The 21982-nt window shown below is 43.2% G+C and overlaps 1 protein-coding gene across 2 annotated transcripts in view; it reads right to left on the reverse strand.

Moving 5' to 3' along the window:
* Positions 1 to 19679, reverse strand: part of TRABD2A (TraB domain containing 2A) — an 84265-nt gene extending 64586 nt beyond the window's left edge. The window contains exon 1 of one of the 2 annotated variants that reach the window (XM_034410709.3): positions 18941 to 19679. In XM_034410709.3, the coding sequence (XP_034266600.1) occupies positions 18941 to 19054 (114 nt within the window). In that variant the 5' untranslated portion in view covers positions 19055 to 19679. The remainder of the gene's footprint in view (positions 1 to 18940) is intronic. The other variant, XM_034410710.3, reaches the window with a different exon arrangement.
* Positions 19680 to 21982: the final 2303 nt, after the last annotated feature.

Raw genomic sequence — 21982 nt, forward strand, 5'->3', positions numbered from 1 at the left:
GAAGACCATTTTTCCATGGACCAGGTGTGTGTGGTGGTTTTCGTTTTGTTCACTCGCCCACTGCTCACCTCCAGCTGTGCACCCCACTTCCTAACAAGCCACAGACTGGTACCTGTCTGTGGCTCAGGGATGCTTTAAAGCAGTGGTCCCCAACCCCCGGTCCGCGGACCGGTGCCGGGCCGTGGAGTACCTGGCACCGGGCCGCGCAGCGGCTGGGGGACATGAACGCTGCAGCGCAAAGGCTCCTGGGCCGTGCGCAAAAGCTCCTGGGCCGTGCGCAAAAGCTCCTGGGCCGTGCGCAAAGGCTCCAGGGAAGAGAGCCCCACGCAGGTACGCACGTGTGGCCCAAAGCCCCCACCCCTGCGCGCGTTCAGCGGGCCACGGTAAAATTATCAAAGGCTGATTGGTCCGCGGCGATAAAAAGGTTGGGGACCACTGCTTTAAAGGACTGGCAGGCAATGAGAATTCAGCTATCATCTTCTGCATCAAGTTCTAGGCCTAAACTCCCACCCTCCTAATTTCAAACAGGTCTTCTGAATTAAGAGTAGCCTCAGGGCTGCAGATACCCCCCCCCCAACTTTCCAAGCTGACAGCAAAAGCTCCTTTTCCACTGGTTTTGTCCATTGCCTAAAAGCCGCACCTCCACCTAAATAAAAATGCCTCTCCTTGCTAATGGAAGTTCAACAAAACTGGAGTTAAATTTGATTTTTCTTCTCAGCAAATGGATCTAGAGAATGATCACAGGCCTCTAAACCAGGTCCTTCACTTCCTCCAGATAGATCTGATGATGGTAGGACTACCTGCCTCATCTCTTTTGTGGAATTACACAAAGCGTCTCCAGTTCAATATGGTTATCCCCAAAACAGTCTATTCAAAGAAGTACCAGTAATATGAAGCCACCTACAAGGAATGTAAAGCATATCACTATGTGTTTGCAGTTAATACTCATATATTACAAGCAGGAAGCCCATTGGTCACACTGGGCACATGTGAGAGAAACTACAACCTATCTCAACTTTTTGAGCCATATTTATTTTTATTGTTCATTTTCACACATTTTTACGTGTGACAGGTTCCTGTGTCAATGAGTATCATTAATATATGTAGATATAAAGCAGGGCTGTCAAACTCACATCGTCATGGTGACATCACGTGACATATCAGAACTTTTTTCCCCTTCACTAAACCGGACATGGGTGTGACCAGCACGTGACGCATCCAGTCCGCAGGGTGCGAGCCCTGATGTAAAGTATTTAATTTTATAAATGAAGTAAATTTTATTGTCAATGAAAATTAACTATTTTTAAATTCAATGAATACTTTCTAATTATCACGCCTTTGCCTTTTGATGGAGTGCCTGGCAGGTATACAGACTCACACATACACACGCAAATTTATGCAAAGATTTCACGGGTATACATATTTTGGGAGTGGAGGAAGATTTCAGGATTGGTTTCAACTGTAATCAACACTAGGTTTGCCAAGGTAAGGAAGATCAGTGGTAGAGAGGATTTTTGTCTTTATTTTTTCCCCAAAAAATCTTTTTGGTGGGGGATTGTCTTAAATTTAGAAGGGTGGAAAGGGATGTATAGGCCAGTTATCTAATAACTTTTATTTTTAAAACATTTAAAATAGATGCTAAGTTCATTCAAGCTATGGCCACTGCCATATTTTTCCAGGAAGAAAAAGGTTTAATTATAGATCCAAAACAGGAAATAGCATTCCATTCACACTAGTAACACTTATTTATTACTTTCCTGAATGTTGTATTGCAGTTTAGCAGAAGTATTTCCAAAACAGCAGCACTGTGTTTCTTCCAGATGGTCTGAATTTGAAAATGCCATTTTTAAAATTACACATCAAAATCTGGTATTGTATTCATCTTCAAAAGCTATTTGACAATTATTGAATAGGGGCCACTGGGTCAACAATAAAAAGGAACAATCATCAGTGTTGTCTCTCTTAATAAAACATTTAGATTCCATTTATTCAGGTCAACTTCAGACATAGCAAAAAGATTACACCTCTGTCATTTCCCACAACAATGTCAATAAGAGTGGTTTAATGCAGAAAACTATATTACCTTAGATTATTTCTGTTATGAATTGATTTACTATGCTTCTACTTCGTTCAAGGAAAGCCAGTTTGCTGTAGTGGTGAAGGCACCAGACCAATAGATTATGAGTTATAGTCCTGCCTTAGGCATGAAGCTAGCTGAGTGGCCTTGGGCCAGTCCCTCACTCTTAGCCCGAGGAAGGAGGCAATGGCAAACCACTTCCATAAATCTTACCAAGAAAACTGCAGACTAGTTCAGGTTGTCACCAGGAATCAACACTGAGTCCAATTCAGTTTACTATTATTAATAATTTATCCAAGAACTAAAGATTTAAAAAAAGCTTCAGAACAGGGTATCAAACTCGATTTCATTGAGAGACGCATCAGAGTTGTGTTTGACCTTGGGTTGGGTATAAATGGGAGGGCATGGGGAGGATGCTGTCGCAGCCAAAAACGGAGCTCGGGGCCCCCCTGTGCAGCCATTCCGAGCTCCATTTTCACTGGCAGAGGGTTACAGGAGTCTGTCGCAGCCGAAAACAGAGCTTGGGGGCTCCCTGTGCAGCCCTCCCGAGCTTCATTTTCACTGGCAGAGGCACTGTGGGCCGGTCCTTGGCTGTTTCTAGGGCAGCCTTGCAGGCCAGATCTAAGCAACCTGTGGGCCGGATCCGGCCCGTGGACCTTGAGTTTGACGCCCCTGTTCTAGAACATTTCTGTTTCAAAAAGACTTAAACAGCAAAAATATTTTTAATAAATAACACAATGAATTAAAACATAACATTTGCTATAGATATATAAAATTGCTAATTTCTAGAAGACTTACAAGAAAATCAGAACAGCAGACTACCTGGAAAAATTGAGGGATGAGGGATGGGGGATGGGGAGTCCTGAAAGCAACAAGGGCAAACGGTTTCAATACTACTCTCAAATGTTGTCCAGACAATGCTTACTGTTTTGCCTGCAGTTAAATATTCCATATATGGAATAATGTCACAATACTAAGTGGCAGCATTATAAAGTATTATGCAAAGCCACGTGCAAAACTCATTGAACACCTCTCAAGCATTTTGCCTAAAGCACTGAAGTGCTGCAACTCTCCAAGACTTGAGTGCACTTTTTAGAGACTCTCCAGGCATACCTGTGAAATCTTCAAAGACTATGAAGTCTATGAAGACATACCTGATGCGGTCACCAGGATACTGATTCTACAGAACCAAGTGAGGTAGAGATGTACAACTGACCACACAAGGCTTTTGAGAGATCCTGATATTTTCACATTTCAAGCAGAAGATGTAGAGGTACCTTGCCGAGCCCTCAGAATACACTAAGATTCTCTTGCAAAGGAAGACAGGAGAGAGGAGAGGGGAAAGGGAAGGGTCCCTTTCCCCTCCCCTCTGGTTCATACAGATCCATGCATATCCCAAAGGTGGTTTTTTCAAGAGACAACTGGACCTTCTGGTTTTTCTTTGAGGACGTTTCGCTTCTCATCCAAGAAGCTTCTTCAGAGAGCTGATCCCTTCTGGATAAGAAGGGAAACATCCTCAAAGAAAAACCAGAAAGTCCAGTTGCCTCTTGAAAAACCACCTTTAGGACAACCATGACCTGGATGACTGAGAATCTACATAGACAGTTCCATGCATACATTTTAATTTTGAAATAGATAGTAACACTGCAGTCACCAAGTACGATGCCCAGCTGGCTTCTCCAACAGATTCCCAGTGACAGGTGGAAAACACAAGGCTCTGCACTGTCACCACTTTTGTTTATACTGGTCATGGATACCATCACGCATGACCTGCAGCAGAATGCATCCTAGACCCATGATGGTGAACCTATGGCACGTGTGCCACAGGTGGCATGTGTAGCCATATCAGTGGGCATGCCAGCTCAGCTCTGGTGCGCATGTGCGCGCCAGCCAGTTGATTTTCGGGCCTTCTGGGCCCAACAGAAGTAGGGAAACAGGCTGTTTCCTGCCTCTGGAGGGCCTGTGGAGGGGTGGGGAAGGCCCGTTTTTCTTTCTCACCTGGCTCCAGATCCTCTCTATGCATCTGGGAGTTGGGAAATGGGCCATTTCAGGCCTCCGGAAGGCCTCCGAGGGGGTGGGGAAGGCTGTTTTCACCCTCCCCAGATGCATAGAGAGGATCTGGAGCCAGGTGAGAAAGAAAAACGGGCCTACTGGGTCATCACGTGCCAGGAGCGGGGGGGGGGGGTTTGCGCGCGCATGCGTAGGGTGTGGCACATAGAATTATGGGTGTGGGCAAACGTGCATGTGAACTTCCCCCACTCCCCCTCCTGGCACGCAATGACAAAAAGGTTAGCCATCACTACCCTAGACTATGCTCTGCTAAGAATGTTATGCTTGCTTCCACCACCAGAGGTGAACTACAGCAGCAAGTTCAAACATGGAATGATCGCCTCAACCATTTTGGACTCCGCCTTAACATCAAGAAAACTGAGTACTTAGAGACGGTCCCCACCCCTGGAACGCTTCAAATCAATGGAGAAAACCTAAAGAAGGTGGCCATTTTTCGGTATCTGGGATCCCACCTACAAGGCAATGGCGACATCAATGGTGAGGTACGAGCAAGGGTGAATGCAGCCTGGATGCGTTGGTAAGAACTCACTGGTGTGTTATGTGACAGACGAATGCCAACTCGTCTTAAATCTAAGATTTATAAGACAACCATCCGCCTGGTTGCACTATATGGCACTGAATGCTAGGCAGCAACAACAGGGACTGAAAACTATGTCCATGTCACGGAAATGTGAATGCTCTGTTGGATATCGGGCAATCCCTTCTTGTGATCCCTTGATCACAAATGACACCATTCAACAACATTTTGGTGCGGCACCAATTAGAGAAGATGAGAGAAGGCTGGCTCTGCTGGTATGGACATGTCCTGAGAGCAACCTTCCACCATTACAAAGACTGCCTATCAACTAGAAGTCAATGGGCAGAGATCTCATGGCCCCCAAAACAGCGATGGCAAGACAACATCAACAAAGATATACAAGCCGTGGACCTGCATCCTAGAGAAGCAGCAGACCGTGAAAAGTGGGACATTCTATGATCCAAAAAGTGGAGTCTGCTCTTATGGAAATATGTGGTGAGGAGGAGGAGTAGGAGTTAGAGGAAGAAGAAGAGGAGGAAGAGGAAGAGGAGGAGTTAGAAGAAGAGGAAGAGGAAGAGGAGGAGGAGGAGGAGGAGGAGGAGGAGGAGAAGGAGAAGGAGAAGGAGAAGGAGAAGGAGAAGGAGAAGAAGAAGAAGAAGAAGAAGAAGAAGAAGAAGAAGAAGAAGAAGAAGAAGAAGAAGAAGAAGAAGAAGAAGAAGAAGAAGAAGAAGCAGAAGCAGAAGCAGAAGCAGAAGCAGAAGCAGAAGCAGAAGCAGAAGCAGAAGAAGAAGAAGAAGAAGAAGAAGAAGAAGAAGAAGAAGAAAGAAAGAAAGAAAGAAACAGTGCAACTGCACCTCAACTTCATGGTTAAATATTAGGATTGCATAATCTGGAGAGTGGGAAATGATGGACATATCCAGGAAACCAAACATCAGCATGTTTGGTTTCCTGGATATACATCCATGGGTATATCTGAGTGTACCAAATTAAGTGGGTGCACCAAATTTGAATGCATCAAATTAAGTGTTGCAGCATCTTTTTATTATTTTAAATAGTTGTTATAGTTGTAATTTGCTAGCCATGAATGCTAAAAAAAATGTGCATGCTGTTATTTTTTATCTTATAACATTTTCTAAAGTGGAGTGGTATTTCTTATCTTCAAGAAAAAAAAACATAAGAAACTCTATTGCCAAAGAAGCAGATGCCATGTTATTCCTGTAACAGTGGTGGTTCTACACTTTGAGTTTAAAATACAAAGCTATTAAGAGTTTTAATCATAATCAGGGATAGTTAACTGATTTGGAGGGAAATTCAGTCTTAATTATATGCTTCTCAATAAAGCTGTATGTCCCAATTAAGTAATGCATATGGCTATCTAAGGCCTCCCACCTCCGGTCATTATGTCTTGGATTTAAAATTACTAGCCTTGCAGTACTCCTCCATAAACTGATCTGCTACACTCCTCCATATATTCTGGAAGATTCCTTCTGGTGACCCAGGGTTCGCTTACGGTCTGTGAACTGAAACAATAAGCATTCCAAACTAAAAGATAGGGAAAGCAGGAAGCAAATACATAAGCTGCTTTGAGAATGCCACATTTCATTTTCCTTTGATCTCACCCTTAACATCTGGGTGTCTGTCTTAAGTCTGTTGAATGCCCAGCCCAGATGTAAGACTTCTGGAAACATCAAGTCTCTAGAAACATTATGGTCAATTAACAGTGGGATACCCTCCACTGAATATATTTAAGCTGAGGCTAAACCTTCAGTGATACATTAATCTGGGTTCCTGTTTTGAGCAGGACATTGAATTCAAAGGTCTCAATGTCCCCTACTAAGTTCATGTTTCTAAGAAGCTGATTAGTCAAGCGTGATTTTCTGGAGAGAGAAAAATATTTCATACAAAATAAATTTATTTTTTTAATTCAAGACCTCTTCCGTCAATTTAAATCATTTGAGATCAGCTGTCTTTTTAAGAAATACAGTTAAGATACATTATCCTATTTTGAAGAAAGATCTTCCTTTAAAACTCATTTTGACCATAGCTTCAATTTACAATTTACAGCACCTATAAAAACAAAATCTTTGCACGGGAAGTATATTATATAGCTTTTGGAGATTACTGTGAGTAAGTGGCAAGGCTAATATGTCACAAACTAGACAGAAAGACCATTAAACAGTGAAATCCATAGCTAGATCCTTGTCCCAAGAACTTATATTTTGACAGTAAAAAAGAAAGAATAGGTGGAAAAGTAGGGAGCCAATCAGGGGTGGGTTCTACTTATCTTTACTACCGGTTCGCAACAGGAGCGTGCCATGCGCAGATCGTCCATTATGACGTCCGGGTGGGTGGGCGGAGCCTCCTGCTTTTACTACCGGTTTGCAAGAACCAGACAGATCCGGGAACAACCCACTACTGGAGCCAATGTAGGGTAGTGCACTGTTCTCCAACTTGAGAGGTGATGATTATAGGACGATAGGAACTGTAGACAAACAGTTTAGGACGGCACCACATTGGTGAAGTCTTCTGAAATCTTGGTTTCACTGTTGTTAACTGAAATAATGCTTTGCTCATTGATGTCACATAAAAATTAGGTTTGAAAAATACATGGTTTGTATATAAACCACAATGGGTTGTGTTCAAACCTAAACTATGGTTGCTATACATGATACCATATTAAGCAAAATTAGAAAAAAAGATCCAGGTATGGTTATATAGCGGGGGAATATGGCCCCTACCAGGAGTGGTTTTTACTTACCTTTACTACTGGTTCGCAACGGGATCGCTCGCATGGGCGCCTTGCTTCTGTGCATGCGCAGAAGCTTCTGCGCATACGTAGGTCGGCAATAACGACATCTGGGGCGGTGGGTGGGGCCTCCCACCAGTTTTACCACTGGTTCTTGTGAACCGGTCTGAACCGGGGACAACTCACCACTGACCCCTACGCTCTGAAGTTTGAAGCCCAAGTTTCACAAGGTTGTATTTATTTATTAAGAAATTTTGTATGGCCGCCTAACACAGCCACGGTGGCTCTGGTTGTCTTACAGAAGTAAAACTCCAAATACAAAACCCAGTAAGCTCTATGTTTTAATAAGCATGAGAATGGAGGAGTCGTCATATACAGCAGTATCAGGAAGGACAAGCAAAAGTTATACTAAATAATCAAGCAACTATAAACTGCATTTGCAACTAAGCTCTTCGTATTGTTAAGCAGGGTGAATGAGCTTGACTACCAAGTAATCTTCTTCCTGTTATTATGAGAACTAAAGGAAATTAACCTGAAGAAAAGCCACAGATTGCTATGCATTATAATTGCTAAGTAATAAAAATGTAATCAGTTTCTATTAACATGGTTAGTTTTCTGATTAATACTCAAGTGTATGACTGTCTTTTCCGTAAGAGGAAACATAGCATAACATGGTTTCAAACCAAAATCTGACTACAAACAGTTCAAGACTTGGAGACAGTCAAAAAGCACTTAAGCACTTCTCAGATCTACTCTTTACAGTGGCAAAGCTAAGCAGGTGTATCTATTTTTCTGGCTGGAAAAAAATACTAACATTAAAACTGAAACAAATGTGATTCGTCATAGGAAAAATTGGGTTTTAAAATACAAACCCAACACAATGAAGCTTGTTCCTTCACTGCACAAACCCTCAAAAGTAGGCGAACTTTCATTGCAAAGTTAAGCAATCTCAAGTCTCATTTATTGGCAAAGAAAAAAGAGATTGGAGCCAGCACGGAACTTGCTTCTTCCTGCTGATAATTAATATTCTTTTGACAGTCTGGCTTCTGTAATAAAATATGACTCCATCTGGCAAAGAGAAGGTGAGACTGCTAAGAAGCAAAGCAAGAATCACACACTCCATTTATGGAAGCTACATCAATTAATGAATGTGAATGAATGAATGAATGATGAGTTTGTGCACAATTCAAGGACCTATGCTCAAAACACTGAATACAAAACACTGAATACAAAACACTGAATACAAGTTTTAATTTTCATGAGTTACCAGGTATATAATATGCTATAGTGTGTTCAGTTCTTTAGGATTATTGTAACAATGACCTTTAAAGTTTTCAGACATTACCATACTAAAAATAGGAAGCTAACATGTGAACATCACTGTTATGTATTGAATATATATAGTTGTGTTAAGCCCTGCTAAAGTGAAACTAACCTTTCGATGACCCTAACTGTTAACTCCAACAGTTTTGGAGGGAAATGTGATGCATTCATATTTGGGTGGGCTTTTTCAAGTACTATGATTGGTTAAGGACCTGTGGGCCTAGAGTATAAGTTACAGGCATTTGCCTGCTGTTCCTCAGTTCCAGTTTTCAATCAATAAATGCTGTTGTAGCTATACTTGTCTGGTTCTTGCTTACTGAAGCCCACTACACAATAATGGCGATGAAGATGGGATGCTGCACGGGAGACAGCTGCTGCTAACCAAGAGACTGAAGTCACTGGGCAATAGGCTGGGCAACAAAGCCCTGGCAAGACTAGTCCTCACCCAGTGGTGGGATGCTGCCGGTTTAACAACCAGTTCGGTGATTGCGCACTTCGCCACATTTGATATCACCAAGCCACGTTTGATATAGCTGAAAACTTGGTAGTACCTGCAAGCATAGAGACAGTGGCCTACGCAGACCTCAAGAAAAAATTAAAGGAACATTTTGAGCCTAGACTCTCGGTCATCACCCAGCGCCACGCATTTGAGCAACGAGAACAGAGATCTGGAGAATCTGCAGCAGAGTTTGTGGCAGCCCTTCGCCAAGCTTTGTGCCAATGTGAGTTCCCTGATCTGGAAGACTGTCTCAGAGACAGTCTCATTTGCAGCCTGCATAGTAGTGAATTAGAGCAGCACCTATTCGCCATGGAGAAACTGACTTTCCAAGATGTGTTGAAGGAAGTCATGGCGGATGAGGCTGCCAGAGGAGCCATGAAGACTCTCTGGCCACCAAAAACACACACCAGCCCCCCAGCGATCCACCAAGAGACCACAGAAAGCTCAGGGGAGGTCAGTGAGAGCGACAAAATTGATCACTTGCAAAGAGAGCCACCCAGATGGCCATGCTCCACAGAGCAAGCAACTCTCCCACAGAGCTGCGCAAGCTGCGGGGGACAACATAAAAGAGCAGAGCGCAGATTCCGCACAGCTGTATGCCATGCCTGTGGAAAGCTAGGGCACATTGCCAGAGTTTGCAGAGGTCGTCTGTGGGAAACAAAACCTGCGACACAGCAGCACAAATGGAAAAGGCCCCCAGGACAGAACAGAGTTATATACTGCTCATGAAGGTGTAGCATCCAACGCACGGGCCCAACGCCCCATCAAAGAAAAGATAAGATTCCAACTAAAACTTCAAGGGGTTCCATGCTCCATGAAGCTTGATACTGGATCAGCCCTGTCCATTATATCGTCCATGACTTACTACCACATTTGCAAACGTAGCAGACAGCGAGTCCCACTCAAATCATCGAGTTTAGTGCTAACAGACTACCAGAGTTGTCATGTTACCATAAGGGGCAAAGCTACCATTAGGGTACAATTTAGAGAGTTTGAGGGTCCCCTCACCATAGTGGTCGTAGAGGGGCCATGCACCTGTCTCATAGGACTGGACTGGTTCAAGGCCCTGGCATCAGGGTAACGGGCGTTCATCGAACCCAAATAGCCGATCTAGAAGCAGTATGCCAACAATAAGTTGACTTATTCAGTGCTGAGCTGGGACAATACAAAGGGGCATCCATTTCACTCAACTTTGATCCAGCAGTAACTCCAATCCAATTAAAACCGCATAGGGTTCCTAGCAGCTACCAGTAGATGACGCTACCGCAGAAGCACAAACAATAGTCACACAGAGGTGCATTCTGAGTGCGCCGCTTGCAGTTTGGGTTAAGTGTAGCACTAGGATTGTTCCAAAGTATTATGGAATGAACACTGAAGAACATTACCGATGTCTGCCCGTACTTTGATGATGTCCTGATTGCAGGGGAATCAGCAGCAGTCCTGGCAAAACACCTTCGCACAGTACTCCAACGTTTCCGTGAGGCAGGCCTAAAACTAAAGAGGGAAAAGTGCCAGATCGGCGTGGAATCCACAGAATTCCTGGGATTCCGCATTGATGCTGCCGAATCCACCCATCTGAAGCAAAGCTAAAGGCAATTCAACAAGCCCCCACACCAAAATACAAGAGGGAGCTTCAAGCATTCCTGGGCTTGCTCAGTTTTTACCACTCCTTCTTACCGCATAAGGCTGCCCTGGCAGAACCGCTACACCACCTACTGGACAAACAAGCACCCTGGGTCTAGTCAAGCACTCAAGGCAAAGCGTTCAAGGCGGTAAAAGCATTGCTATCCTCGAACTCCATCCTAGCGCATTTCAAGGAAACCCTATCAGTAACACTAGCCTGTGACGCTTCACCATATGGCATTGAGGCAGTACTAAGACACAGGATGCCAGATGGTAGAGCGGCCCCATCGCATACTATTCTAGAACATTATCATCGGCTGAAAAGAACTATGCCCAGATAGACAAGGAAGCCCTCGCCATAGTGGCTGGCATTAAGAAATTCCATGACTTCTTATATAGACGAACCTTCACCATCTTTACAGACCACAAACCTCTGCTTCGTCTCTTCACAGCTGACCAACAGACACTGCAGGTCCTGTCGCCACGAATGCTACGATGATCCATTTTAATGGCTGTACACTCATACTGGCTAGTCCACAAGCTGGGCAAGGAAATGGGCCACGCCGACGCTCTCAGCCAACTGGCCTGATAAAGTGAAACTAACTTTTAGATGACCCTAACTATTAACTCCAACTGTTTTGGAGGGAAACTTGATACATTCATATTTGGGCGGGCTTTTTCAAGTACTATGATTGGTTAAGGCCCTGTGGGCCTAGAGTATAAATTACAGGCATTTGCCTGCTGTTCCTCAGTTCCAGTTTTCAGTCAATAAATGCTGTTGTAGCTATGCTGGTCTGGTTCTTGCCTATTGAAGCCCACTACACAATAATCACAAGTGTAACAGAACTTGGATAGGGTTAGAGATGTGAATGTCTGAAAAATGGCCCTTTTTTGAATATTTGTGAGAAAACAGGATTATGAAATATGTTCTAGCTTAGTCGTTTTAAATAACAGCTATGGCATAAAAGAAATCACTGTATGTTTGGAAATAGGATAGATCAAGAAATAAATTAGCATGTAAAAGCATAAAGAAGGTACAACCTTCAATTTTGTTTGTACAACTTTCTACAAGCTACAACTTTTGCCGTTCTCAAACATTCCAAATGGTAAAAATAAAGGACCAGGAACAGAAACTGCTGAGAGTGGTTTAAAAATGAAACATTTTATGTCTAGCTCCTCCAACTGTGAATTTTGTTTAATAGCCATGGTACTTTAGAAGCTCAACTAGTACTTAAGGATAATGTGTAAGCTAAAGAGGTTATCGGTAAAGTTGCCTCTTTCCCCAAAATGGCTCCAATGGCTCTTAGAAAAGGAACATTTTGCCAGATAGCTTTCTTTCCTTCTCACCTACTTTCAATCTAAAAGAATGTGAAAATCAGATAAAATTTTAATGTAGGCATCAGCATGAAGAGCAATCACCAAAAAGGGTACAAGGATACCGAGAAGCACTTAGTTGAAATGGGTGGTGTAGAAATTTAATAAATGAACAAACAAACATGGGAACATGGTGGTCCCATAACTATTAATTCCAGATGGTGCAAGTCAGATCAAGTATGAAAAGTCCAAATGGTCCAAAGTTGGACATTTTTAATAGAATGCAGTACATGGTCAATCATTCTTGGCTACAGGGTTACTCTATTCTTTTGGGGCAGCAAACTACCTTTGACCCAATATCAATAGTAGATTTTTAGAACAACAGTGATCAGATTACTAGACTTCTCTTTACCCCTTCCAGATCAGCACTGATAGGTGCAGTCACAATGGGGAAGATGGAACAAAACAGCTTGGGAGATGGCAATCAGATCCTACAAGGTGGCAAGAGAACATAAAAAATTACTAGATAAGGATGTTGACACGGGCTTTTCATTTGCCATCTGAATACACACCGATTAGCTTTTCCCAATTTCATAATTTTAGCATAGCATAACAGAATCTAGGGCACACACAAAAAAACCACCAAGCTGTCTGGACAATTTTTCTGAAGGTTATACATATTTTCTGGATATTATACAAATAACAGGCATACAAAAGGATTAACTTATCTTCCGATTATATCTATAGAGAAACACCTATACTCTTGGAAAAGGAACATTTTGCCAAATAGCTTTCTTTCCCTTTTCACCTATTCAGTTCTCACTTCTCATCTACTCAGTTACTTAACAAGTTGGTTCAGAGAACTGGAAAAAGTTTGGTCTATATTCAAGTCTTCCACAAAATCAAGTTACCAACATACTTGGGCTGAGATATTTCCAAAGCAAATCTAGGTCTAGCTTTGAATTTCTTTGAAATAAACAAGACACAATCAAGATGCTAACCAAAACAGAATCGGATATTTCTCTTGCTTAAGGATTCAGACAACTGCACGGCCAAACACCACGAGTGAGAAATGTGCATCTTTTATTGATGAAATTTATCTAACCATCTAAAACCAACCAGATTTTAGGGAGCTTATAGAATCTGAACAGTAAATAGAAGACATGTCAGAATAAAAATAATTGGAAAAAAAATCTTAAGATAAAAGGCTAAACTTTGGTTTAATGGGAAATGCTGCTGTTACAGTATATAACAAGAATATCTGCTTCTGGATGGCCATGATAGAGGGAGCCATTCTTAAGGGGACAAACTATTTCCAGAGGAGGGGAGATATTACAGAGAGCAATAAACATTAGCCTACTCATGCTATTACTTCTAGTAGGTGGAAACTCTTAGTAGACACTTCGTAGTTGTCTGGATAGAAACTATTAAAAAAAGATGGCCCTGGCATATACAGGGCCTTATAACAGCACCTTCAGTTGCATTCACACAGCAGTATAATGTGGCAGTACTGTGATTATCAACCAAACACATATGCTGCTGTATTCTGGGTGGTCTACAAGGACAGCACCACACAGAGTGAATTACAATAAGCTAATAAAGAGACAATACAGGCACAAGTGACTGTCTTCATCCTGTTCCAGGTAAGGCCACAGATGGTGCACCAGTCAAAGTTCTGCAAAACCCTTCTGGCCACAGTCTTCATCTACTCTTTAGCAGGACCACAGACAACAAGTTGGCTCTTTTTAGAAAAGATCAATCCCATCAAGAACCAGAAATGGTGCAACCCCGGAATCGGTTAGTAACTCGATCAACAGCCACTCTGTCTTCTTTAGGATGAGTCTAATCCTGTTTTTTCCCTATCAGAGATGAAAGCTTCAAGATTTGGATCGTTATTTTTACCCACATGGGTAAAAATGGAGTCTAGTGGAGTCAGGGTCTAGTGGAGGAGATGTGAAACTGAATGCAATCTGCATATTGATAGCATTTCACCCTGAAATGGTGGATGACCTCTTTCAGCAAGGAGGAAGGACTGAATAGTGAGACACTTCATACAAAGTGCCATGGGTTCTCCCCTGCTACCATAACCACCCTCTGGGTCTGTCTGCTCAGGTAAGGACTAGCAAAATGCTTGACTCCAACTCATGACTTTTGCAGTTGGTTCAGAAAGGATATCTTAGTCAACTGTATCAAAAACTGCTGAAAGTTCTAGAACAGGGCTGTCAAACTCCCAACCTGTGGGATACATCACGTGATGGCCATGTCCACGCCTGGTTTAGCAAAGGAGGAAAAAGTCCCAATACGTCATGTGACATGACAACGTGAGTTTGACACTCTTGTTCTAGAAGGACAAGGATGGCCATGGCACCTCCATTTAGGCCCCTTCAACTATGAAAGTGACTAGTTTGGTTTCTGTTTCATGTCCAAATATGAACTTAAACTGCTGAAAGTCCAGATGTGGACTATGATATCCTTCATAGCTTCTGTAGCTTTAGCCCCATCACTTTCTCAATAACCTTCCCCCAAAAGGAAACTATCCAATTTTGTTAGATCTAGATCTGGGCAAGCCAATCCATCTTTAAGACCTTCTGACATTTCCTCTTCCTTCAAAGAGGCATTGAGTGCAGCCTGCATCAAACTACTGATGCTCTCCTTCACCACTTTGATTACCCAGATGGAGCAGGGGTACAAATCACAAGTAGTAGAGCTAAAATTGCAGGGAACTTTATCTACTTCATCAGGATCCAGAGGTCCAAAACTCTCCCATAACATGTCACCTCTGTCATTGCAGTATCTTCTGTCCATTCAGGTTCCAGGAGCTTCCATCCCTTTCGAAGAGATGGATGCAATGTTCTCCCTCAGATGCACCCTAGATTACAGAACCATCACTGGAGCTAGTGGGGGTACTTTGGAAGCCAAGTAAGTGGCAGATGGAGTAATACATGAAGAGCAGCTAACCCTTTTTTTAAAAAAAAATGCCTATATTTGAAAGACTGGCATCGCAAAGATCTGTCAATTGATATTAGCCAGCATCTGCTTTGAGTCTGACCAATACATGATGCCTGGAAATTTATTATAAGCCTTTGGGCTCACTGGGGACCATAACATTCGAGATGCATGTGGCAGTGCCCAATTCCTTGGATGTAGAGAGTAACTAAATCCCTCCCCCCACCCTATATTTTGTCACAAGTGCCAGCTAACCTTTTACTGCTGTATGTAATAAATCCAGAAGTAGCATCTGTCTCTTTACTGTTGCTGCCATGTGGCTTGCCTAAGGCCAGCTAGGGATACGACAGAAGATGTAAGATTCAAACCAAGACTTACCTATTTATCACCCAGTTTCTCAGACAGCATACCACCCAGAGAATGTGGACCAGCAATTAATCAGTGGCTACAAAAACATGATTAACAGCCCAGGTGTTATCCACCTGTGATCTGGATCCTTTAAAAATCAGATTTTCAGTTTGGTTTAGAGTTACAGAGAGCTTTGATGATTCTGGTAGGGTTAGGTACACTGGGAGATAAAGACGGGGAGTACTTCAGTGGTGGGTTGCCCCTGGTTTGTACCGGTTCTATAGAACCGGTAGTAAAACCAGCGGGAGGCTCTGCCCACTGACCCTGACATCATCAAAATGCTTCTGCACATGCACAGAAGCTTCTGTGCTTGCCCACTGCCCCGTTGTGAACCGGTAGTAAAGGTAAGTAGAACCCACCCCTGGAGTACTTCTCTGCTGGTATTGATATTATCAGCCATGGTTTTCTTCTAAGTAACTTGAAGGCAACTTTTCTGATAGATCCAATTGTTTCTGAGAGGCAAAACGTCTCAATAGATGTACTGTAAAGATCTGTGTGCCTCAAAGCCACCAGCCTTTGAAGTCCTACAAGGGGTCCCATTTTTCCTTTATTATTCTTAGATGCAACAATTATGTGTTTTCTGGAGAACACTGATCTTGCTATGGCCATTTATAGTTTAGTTATCTTCAAGTCAGATTGTTGTAACATTCTATATAGGCAGCAACTCCAAGAGATAAAGAGCACAGCAACAGATTGTGAGCAGGCCCGTGTCAATGATCATATTATGATAGTGCTTCATTGAATGCCATGCCTGTCAATTAGTTTCTAGGGCCAATTCACTGTTTTCCAAAATCCGACTAGACTAGAATCAGATTAGCTGAAATTTAATTACTCATACATACCAACTTGCACAATTAGATCATCAGGAAAGAACTGTGTGAATCTCACCCTGAAGCATTCGTTATTTTGGATAGTACCATAGTTTTCTAACAAAATTTTCAGCATCACTTGGAATTGAACTAAAATCAAGTCAGATTTAATGGTAGCTAAATGCCATTAAGAGCAAAGGAATAATTTAGGACTAGCATAAAACCAGCTGATTTTAGTAGAAGCATAGCTAAAATGCCATGGGTCATTCAATTTAGCAGGATTTACTTCTGAATAAAGTTATATGAGATAACACTAATTTCTGACTAACTCTTGCTGGGTTTTTTTAAACATTGTTTTAGTCTGCTGATAAACTGCATATTTTAATTCTTGCTCAGCCATTGCCACATACCACTCTAATGTCACTCCACCAGACTGATTCCCCAGTGCACTGCATGACACTAAATTAAAACTGACTTGCTTTCAAGGAATGTATTCAGGATTAAAACCATTTGAAAAGTTGCTTTCTGGACTTTTGCCCCATTCTCACTGAATGCTTGGATTTCTTTAGCAGTCTATTTCTTCAATTTCATTCTTTATTGCTATTATCAAGGCCCACAATTCTGTACATAAATTGCTTCTTAAACTGGATGGAACATAAGTGAATGAGGTCACTACACATTTTAAAGCCATTCTTTTTAGAATTATTTTGAGAAACAAGTGTGACTCCCCTGATATTAGTGTATAGCCTGACCTGGTAGGTATTTTCCTGATACAAAAAATACACATGAATTTACTTTTTCCTGCAACTCTAGTTCAAATCTGCCCTGGAGTTCTAGAGTTTTTGACCATTTGTATGACAAGAAAAAAAAGACATTACAAAATTTGAGTAAAACTGCTCATGCTTTAATATTAGACAAACAACTCCCTCCTATGAAGAAGAAAAGGCCACTTCAACAGTTTTTATTTCCTAACTATAGCTGCAAGCTTATATTATTTGGGGATAAGCCATTGGGTGTACATCATCATACTTCCCAGAGTACAACAGCACAATGGACAAGCCAGGATTAGGATGCAGGCTGTTTTGTTTAAAAAATAATTTCACTCCAATGTTATATTTTTGGGCGAATTAGTATGTTATATTTTTGGGCAAATTAGTATTTCCAGGGAACAAGATTATAGAAGCCATCCAAAGATCAGCTTGCTCTTTGCAATCTTCTGTAGAACTTTTCGTTGGTGGTGAGTTGGGGGGGGGGTGTCTCTATGAAAAATGTGACCATTTTATTTAGCTAGTTAAGATGCCCCCCAAAATCATCAGGTAGACTTTTGCAAGAGAAAGAAAAGCAGTCTTTAACAGATTTAAACATAGCCATTTAAGAAATTTCTTTTAGAAGAGATAAAAAAACAAATAGAAGGAAGGAAGGAGCAGCTGCTGAGGTTCATTTATAATATAGGAATCTGTCTGATTTAGCTCCTCCCCGCCCTCCCCCCAGCCCCCCCCCCCGCATCTTGGTAAGGTGCGGACAGTGTGAAGGAGGGATGGGGATCCAGAGCTTTGGCGAAGGAGTGTCAAAAGTAAACAAAACTCAAAAGAGGCCGAACCAAACAAACAGCAGGCAGGCACCTCCGCTGAACCTTATCTCCTCTCCCGGCTGGATCTCATTAAAGGCACTCTAAATCCCATCAAGGGCTAATTTACACCCCGCCCCCTCTCTCTCCCTTATGAAGAAAACACCACCGGCGCTATCTCTCCAATCTCCCAGAGCCTGGAAAAGCGGTTTCCCCTTCCTTCCACTCAGCTCCTACACAGGGGGAACCTGGAATTGCAGTTTACAGCTTAGTAAATTCATTCACACGCATCCCGAGGAGTTGCGGGGGGGGGGGGAGAAACCCAACTCGGGGACCCAACTTGCGCTCTCAACACACCTGGAGTTGAAGGGGAGCAAGACGGATGCGGATACTCTCTCGTTTAGACAAAAGTCCTGCACGGGTGGGGGTGGGGGGAAGGGAGGGGAGGACTTATTCCCTGAGTAAGCACGGATCTGCCCAGCCGCTGACTGCCTAGTGCACTTTCCTGAACCAAAGTACTCCTAAAACGTTTCCGACAGGTACCCACCCACCCACGTCCCAAGGTGACATCTCTATAACAGGTAGCTACATTGTTCTCATTGATTTATAAAGCACAATAAGGTGGCGCTCACGATTTGCCCTCAACTGCGGTTTGAAGGGAGGAAGCCTCGCCTCTCTGCCCGCAGGACTTAGGTAGGTCCGGCTTTTAACAAACACACCTCCCGACCAACTTTGCCATCTTCATCCCGCAAACCCCAAAGTCCAGCTTTTGGTGGAAAGCTTAAACGCCCTGCATGAAAAAAAAAAAAAAATTGCACGGACGGATAAAGCTCGGGAGGCTCCCTTGACCTTAAAGAGGCAGAAACAGCTGGAGGTGTGCGCGCCCCCCCTCCCCCCCCGAATTTTCCCCAGAGGCAAACTCCCCTTCCAAGCCGCCCTCCCCACCTTTGCCGGACGAACTCGGGAGGTGGGGTTCCTTTTCCATCCCGCGCTGGGTGGAAATTCCGCCCGCACTTCGTTTCTCCCGGGGCGAGAACTTACTTTTCCGCGGAATTCGCAGCTGGCCGCAGCAGGATCCCGGCTCGGCTTCGCTCCAGCCAGCAGCAGGAGGAGGCAAATCAGCGCCAAGCGAAGCTCGGCGTTGTGCACCACCATCCTATTTTACTTCACGGCCGGGACACGGATGGGTGGGTGAGTGGGTGGGTGGGGGGTAGAGACGCGGAGGAGAAGGGAGACCGGGGTGGAAATCTCATTCACTGGGCCAAAATACGAAAAGTTTGGAGGGAGACTTTGGTGGTGGTTCGGCTTTCTTTCCCTCCCCCGGACCAAAGGGTGTTTTCTCTCCTCAGGGCGTTTTTAAGGCGGCTTTCCTAGCGGCCCGCTCCCTAAATCACCCCCTAGCCAAGCCTTCCAGGCGTTGCCCCCACCTCTTAAAGGGTCTCTGTCCCAGGTTGCGAGGAGGAGGAGGAGGAGGAGGAGGAGGATTCGCCATGCCGCGGGGGGGAGGAGGCTCCGTCCCCCCGCCCGATCCCTCCGTCAATCTCTCGCCTTCCCGGTTCAAAGTTGTTCCAGGAGCCGAACGGCGGAGTTTTGGATGGAGGCAGCAAGTCACATACGCTGGCGGGATTGGCCACAGGAGGTGCCTAACCCTAAACTCTCCCGCCGCCGGCCGGAGAAGCCCTCCTCCTTTCCCCGCTCTGACCTCCGCCCCGGGCCCAGTTGGCCTCCTGCTGGATTTTCCGCGTAGTTGTTGCAAGGCATCCCACGCGGCGACTACCCAGTGCAGAGTCCTTGGGGGCGGTGGCAGGCATAACGCTCTGAGCACCCACATCGGGGAAAACACAGAATAGTTGCAGGTTCATAGAGGAGATCTAGGGAATGCCATCCCGATAAGTCAACCCTTCTCCCTGTTAGACACAATCCCTTTACAGCCAATGGATCGCCACTAAAGCCCCCACAGTTGTAGCCTTTAATAACTAGGCCGCCAGTTTGGTGGGAATGGGACAACTTGCTGCAGCCAACTTGTGGAAAATTCACTGCGGCCAACTCGCCCCGGGCAACTAGGTGCAGGACACGGGCAACTCATGGGAGACAACTCGTTGTGGGACAATTTAACAATTCTATTTAATTATTTAAAATAAATAATAATTTTAATTTGTGCCATTCACATTTCATTCTGTCCTCCTTTTGCATCCTTTCTTTAATGATTCTATTCCACCATTTCTTTGATATTAGGGTAACTCTTGTCCTGTAGTGAGTTGTCCTGCAGCGAGATGGCTGTGACGAGTTGTCCTGCACCAAATTGGGCATGGTGAATTGTCATAGACCCCAGTTTGGTTTTTAATGACAATATAAGAAGGGTTTAAGATGGCATGGTTTGGGTTTAGGCTGTTTTCTGAATGTGGTTTATGCCATAAAGGAGAATTAATCAGTTTCTGGCCCATGAATCAATGTGAATCAGATCCTAGGAAGAAAGACTTTGTTAAATAAGGGTGCAATCAACTGACAAGTTTAGGGAGGGGGGGTTGCCTGCTCATTCAGGGAATGAGTCTTGTGATGGCTTCAAGTCAGTGACCAAATCCCCCTTTCACAGAAAAGCTGATGAAGCCACAAGACAAATACGTTGCTCCTATTAACCCCTCAACAAACCTACTTTGAAGTCCCTGGTACTTCTTTCATTTTAGATAAGTCAAACCCTTGTGACAAATCCACTCTGCACTGATTTACCTCTCTTTCAACAGTAGCCTTCAGACAAAAAAATTCCAAGAAAACAAGATCAGACTGTCATTAGCTGTATTCACACCATATGACTCAATCCAGAGTGAATTGGATTCAGATGGGTGGGAATAGAAATTAAATAAATAAATATAGTTATTCCTAATATGGCTTGTTTTCCGATCTACGGTGGTTAAACCTAAACACTGGTTTGTAAATCATTATTTATAGTAGAGCATGTGTGTATACAGCCAGGAGTACCATTTTCTAGGGCCATCACTGGGTTATAAAAATTCATAGTTAATCAGTTAATCCTTTTAATTTAAAATTATTAAGAGAATTGCTTATACCCTCATAATTTATTGTATATCATCCAGAGTCCCGTTGTGAGGGAGCCATTTTTGACTTACAATCACAATTGAGCCCAACATTTTTATTGCTAAGCAAGGCAATTGTTAAGTGAGTTTTGCCCCATTTGATACAACCTTTTTGCCACAGTTGTTAAGGGAATCACTGCAGTTGTTAAATTAATCATGTGGTCATTAAGCAAATCTGGCTTTCCACATTGACTTTGCTTGTTGGAAGCTTGCTGGGAAGGTTAAAACTTCATAAATAGACGCCAATTGCCAAGCACCCAAGTTTTGATGGTGTGACCATGGGGATCCTGCAATGGTTGTAAGTGTGAAAAATGTTCATAATTTACTTTGGCTGTAAGTCAAGGACTATCTGTATGATAAATAAAAAAATACTGTACATTTCCTGAATAAACTGCTGTTGGCTAGCCTTGCCTAATATTGTATGACATGCTTAATAAAGAGTAACAAGTTGGTTCACCCAACATGGTAAACCAGAACCAATTGAACCACATTATAGCTTACTCTGATTTAGGAATCTCCTCAGAGAATGAGGAACTTCTGTGAAGATAGCTCCTCTATCCTGCAATCTGCTGAAAGCTATTTTTCCCCAATCTGTTGCCTTCTACATATGTTTGCCTCTAACTACGATAATCCTCAGACAACAATGCTGGTAGAATAACAAGAGCGCAAGGCAATAAGAGAGTGGAAGTTTCAAAATAAGCTATGTAAACATTCAGGAAACAAAGCTGAGAAATCGCAAATCCACAGGGCAAAATGTGTATTGGGATAAATCAAAAGGCAAAAGTGTCCATACTTTTAAATGCCTCACATTATTCATGAGGATTTGAAAATTTGAAAGGCTTGTCAATTTCTTACTGAGTTGAACATAATACGAGTATTATACCCGGACAAAAAAAATTGCTTAAAAGATAACAATTCACCTCTTAAAGGTACAGGGTGCCCAAGAGCTGGGCCTTCATAGAATTTATATTCAAATAACTGCCTCAACCCG

The sequence above is a fragment of the Pantherophis guttatus genome, chromosome 2 (genome assembly GCF_059756535.1).
Source record: "Pantherophis guttatus breed Tessera chromosome 2, ASM5975653v1, whole genome shotgun sequence".
Classification (NCBI taxonomy): Eukaryota; Metazoa; Chordata; class Lepidosauria; order Squamata; family Colubridae; genus Pantherophis; species Pantherophis guttatus.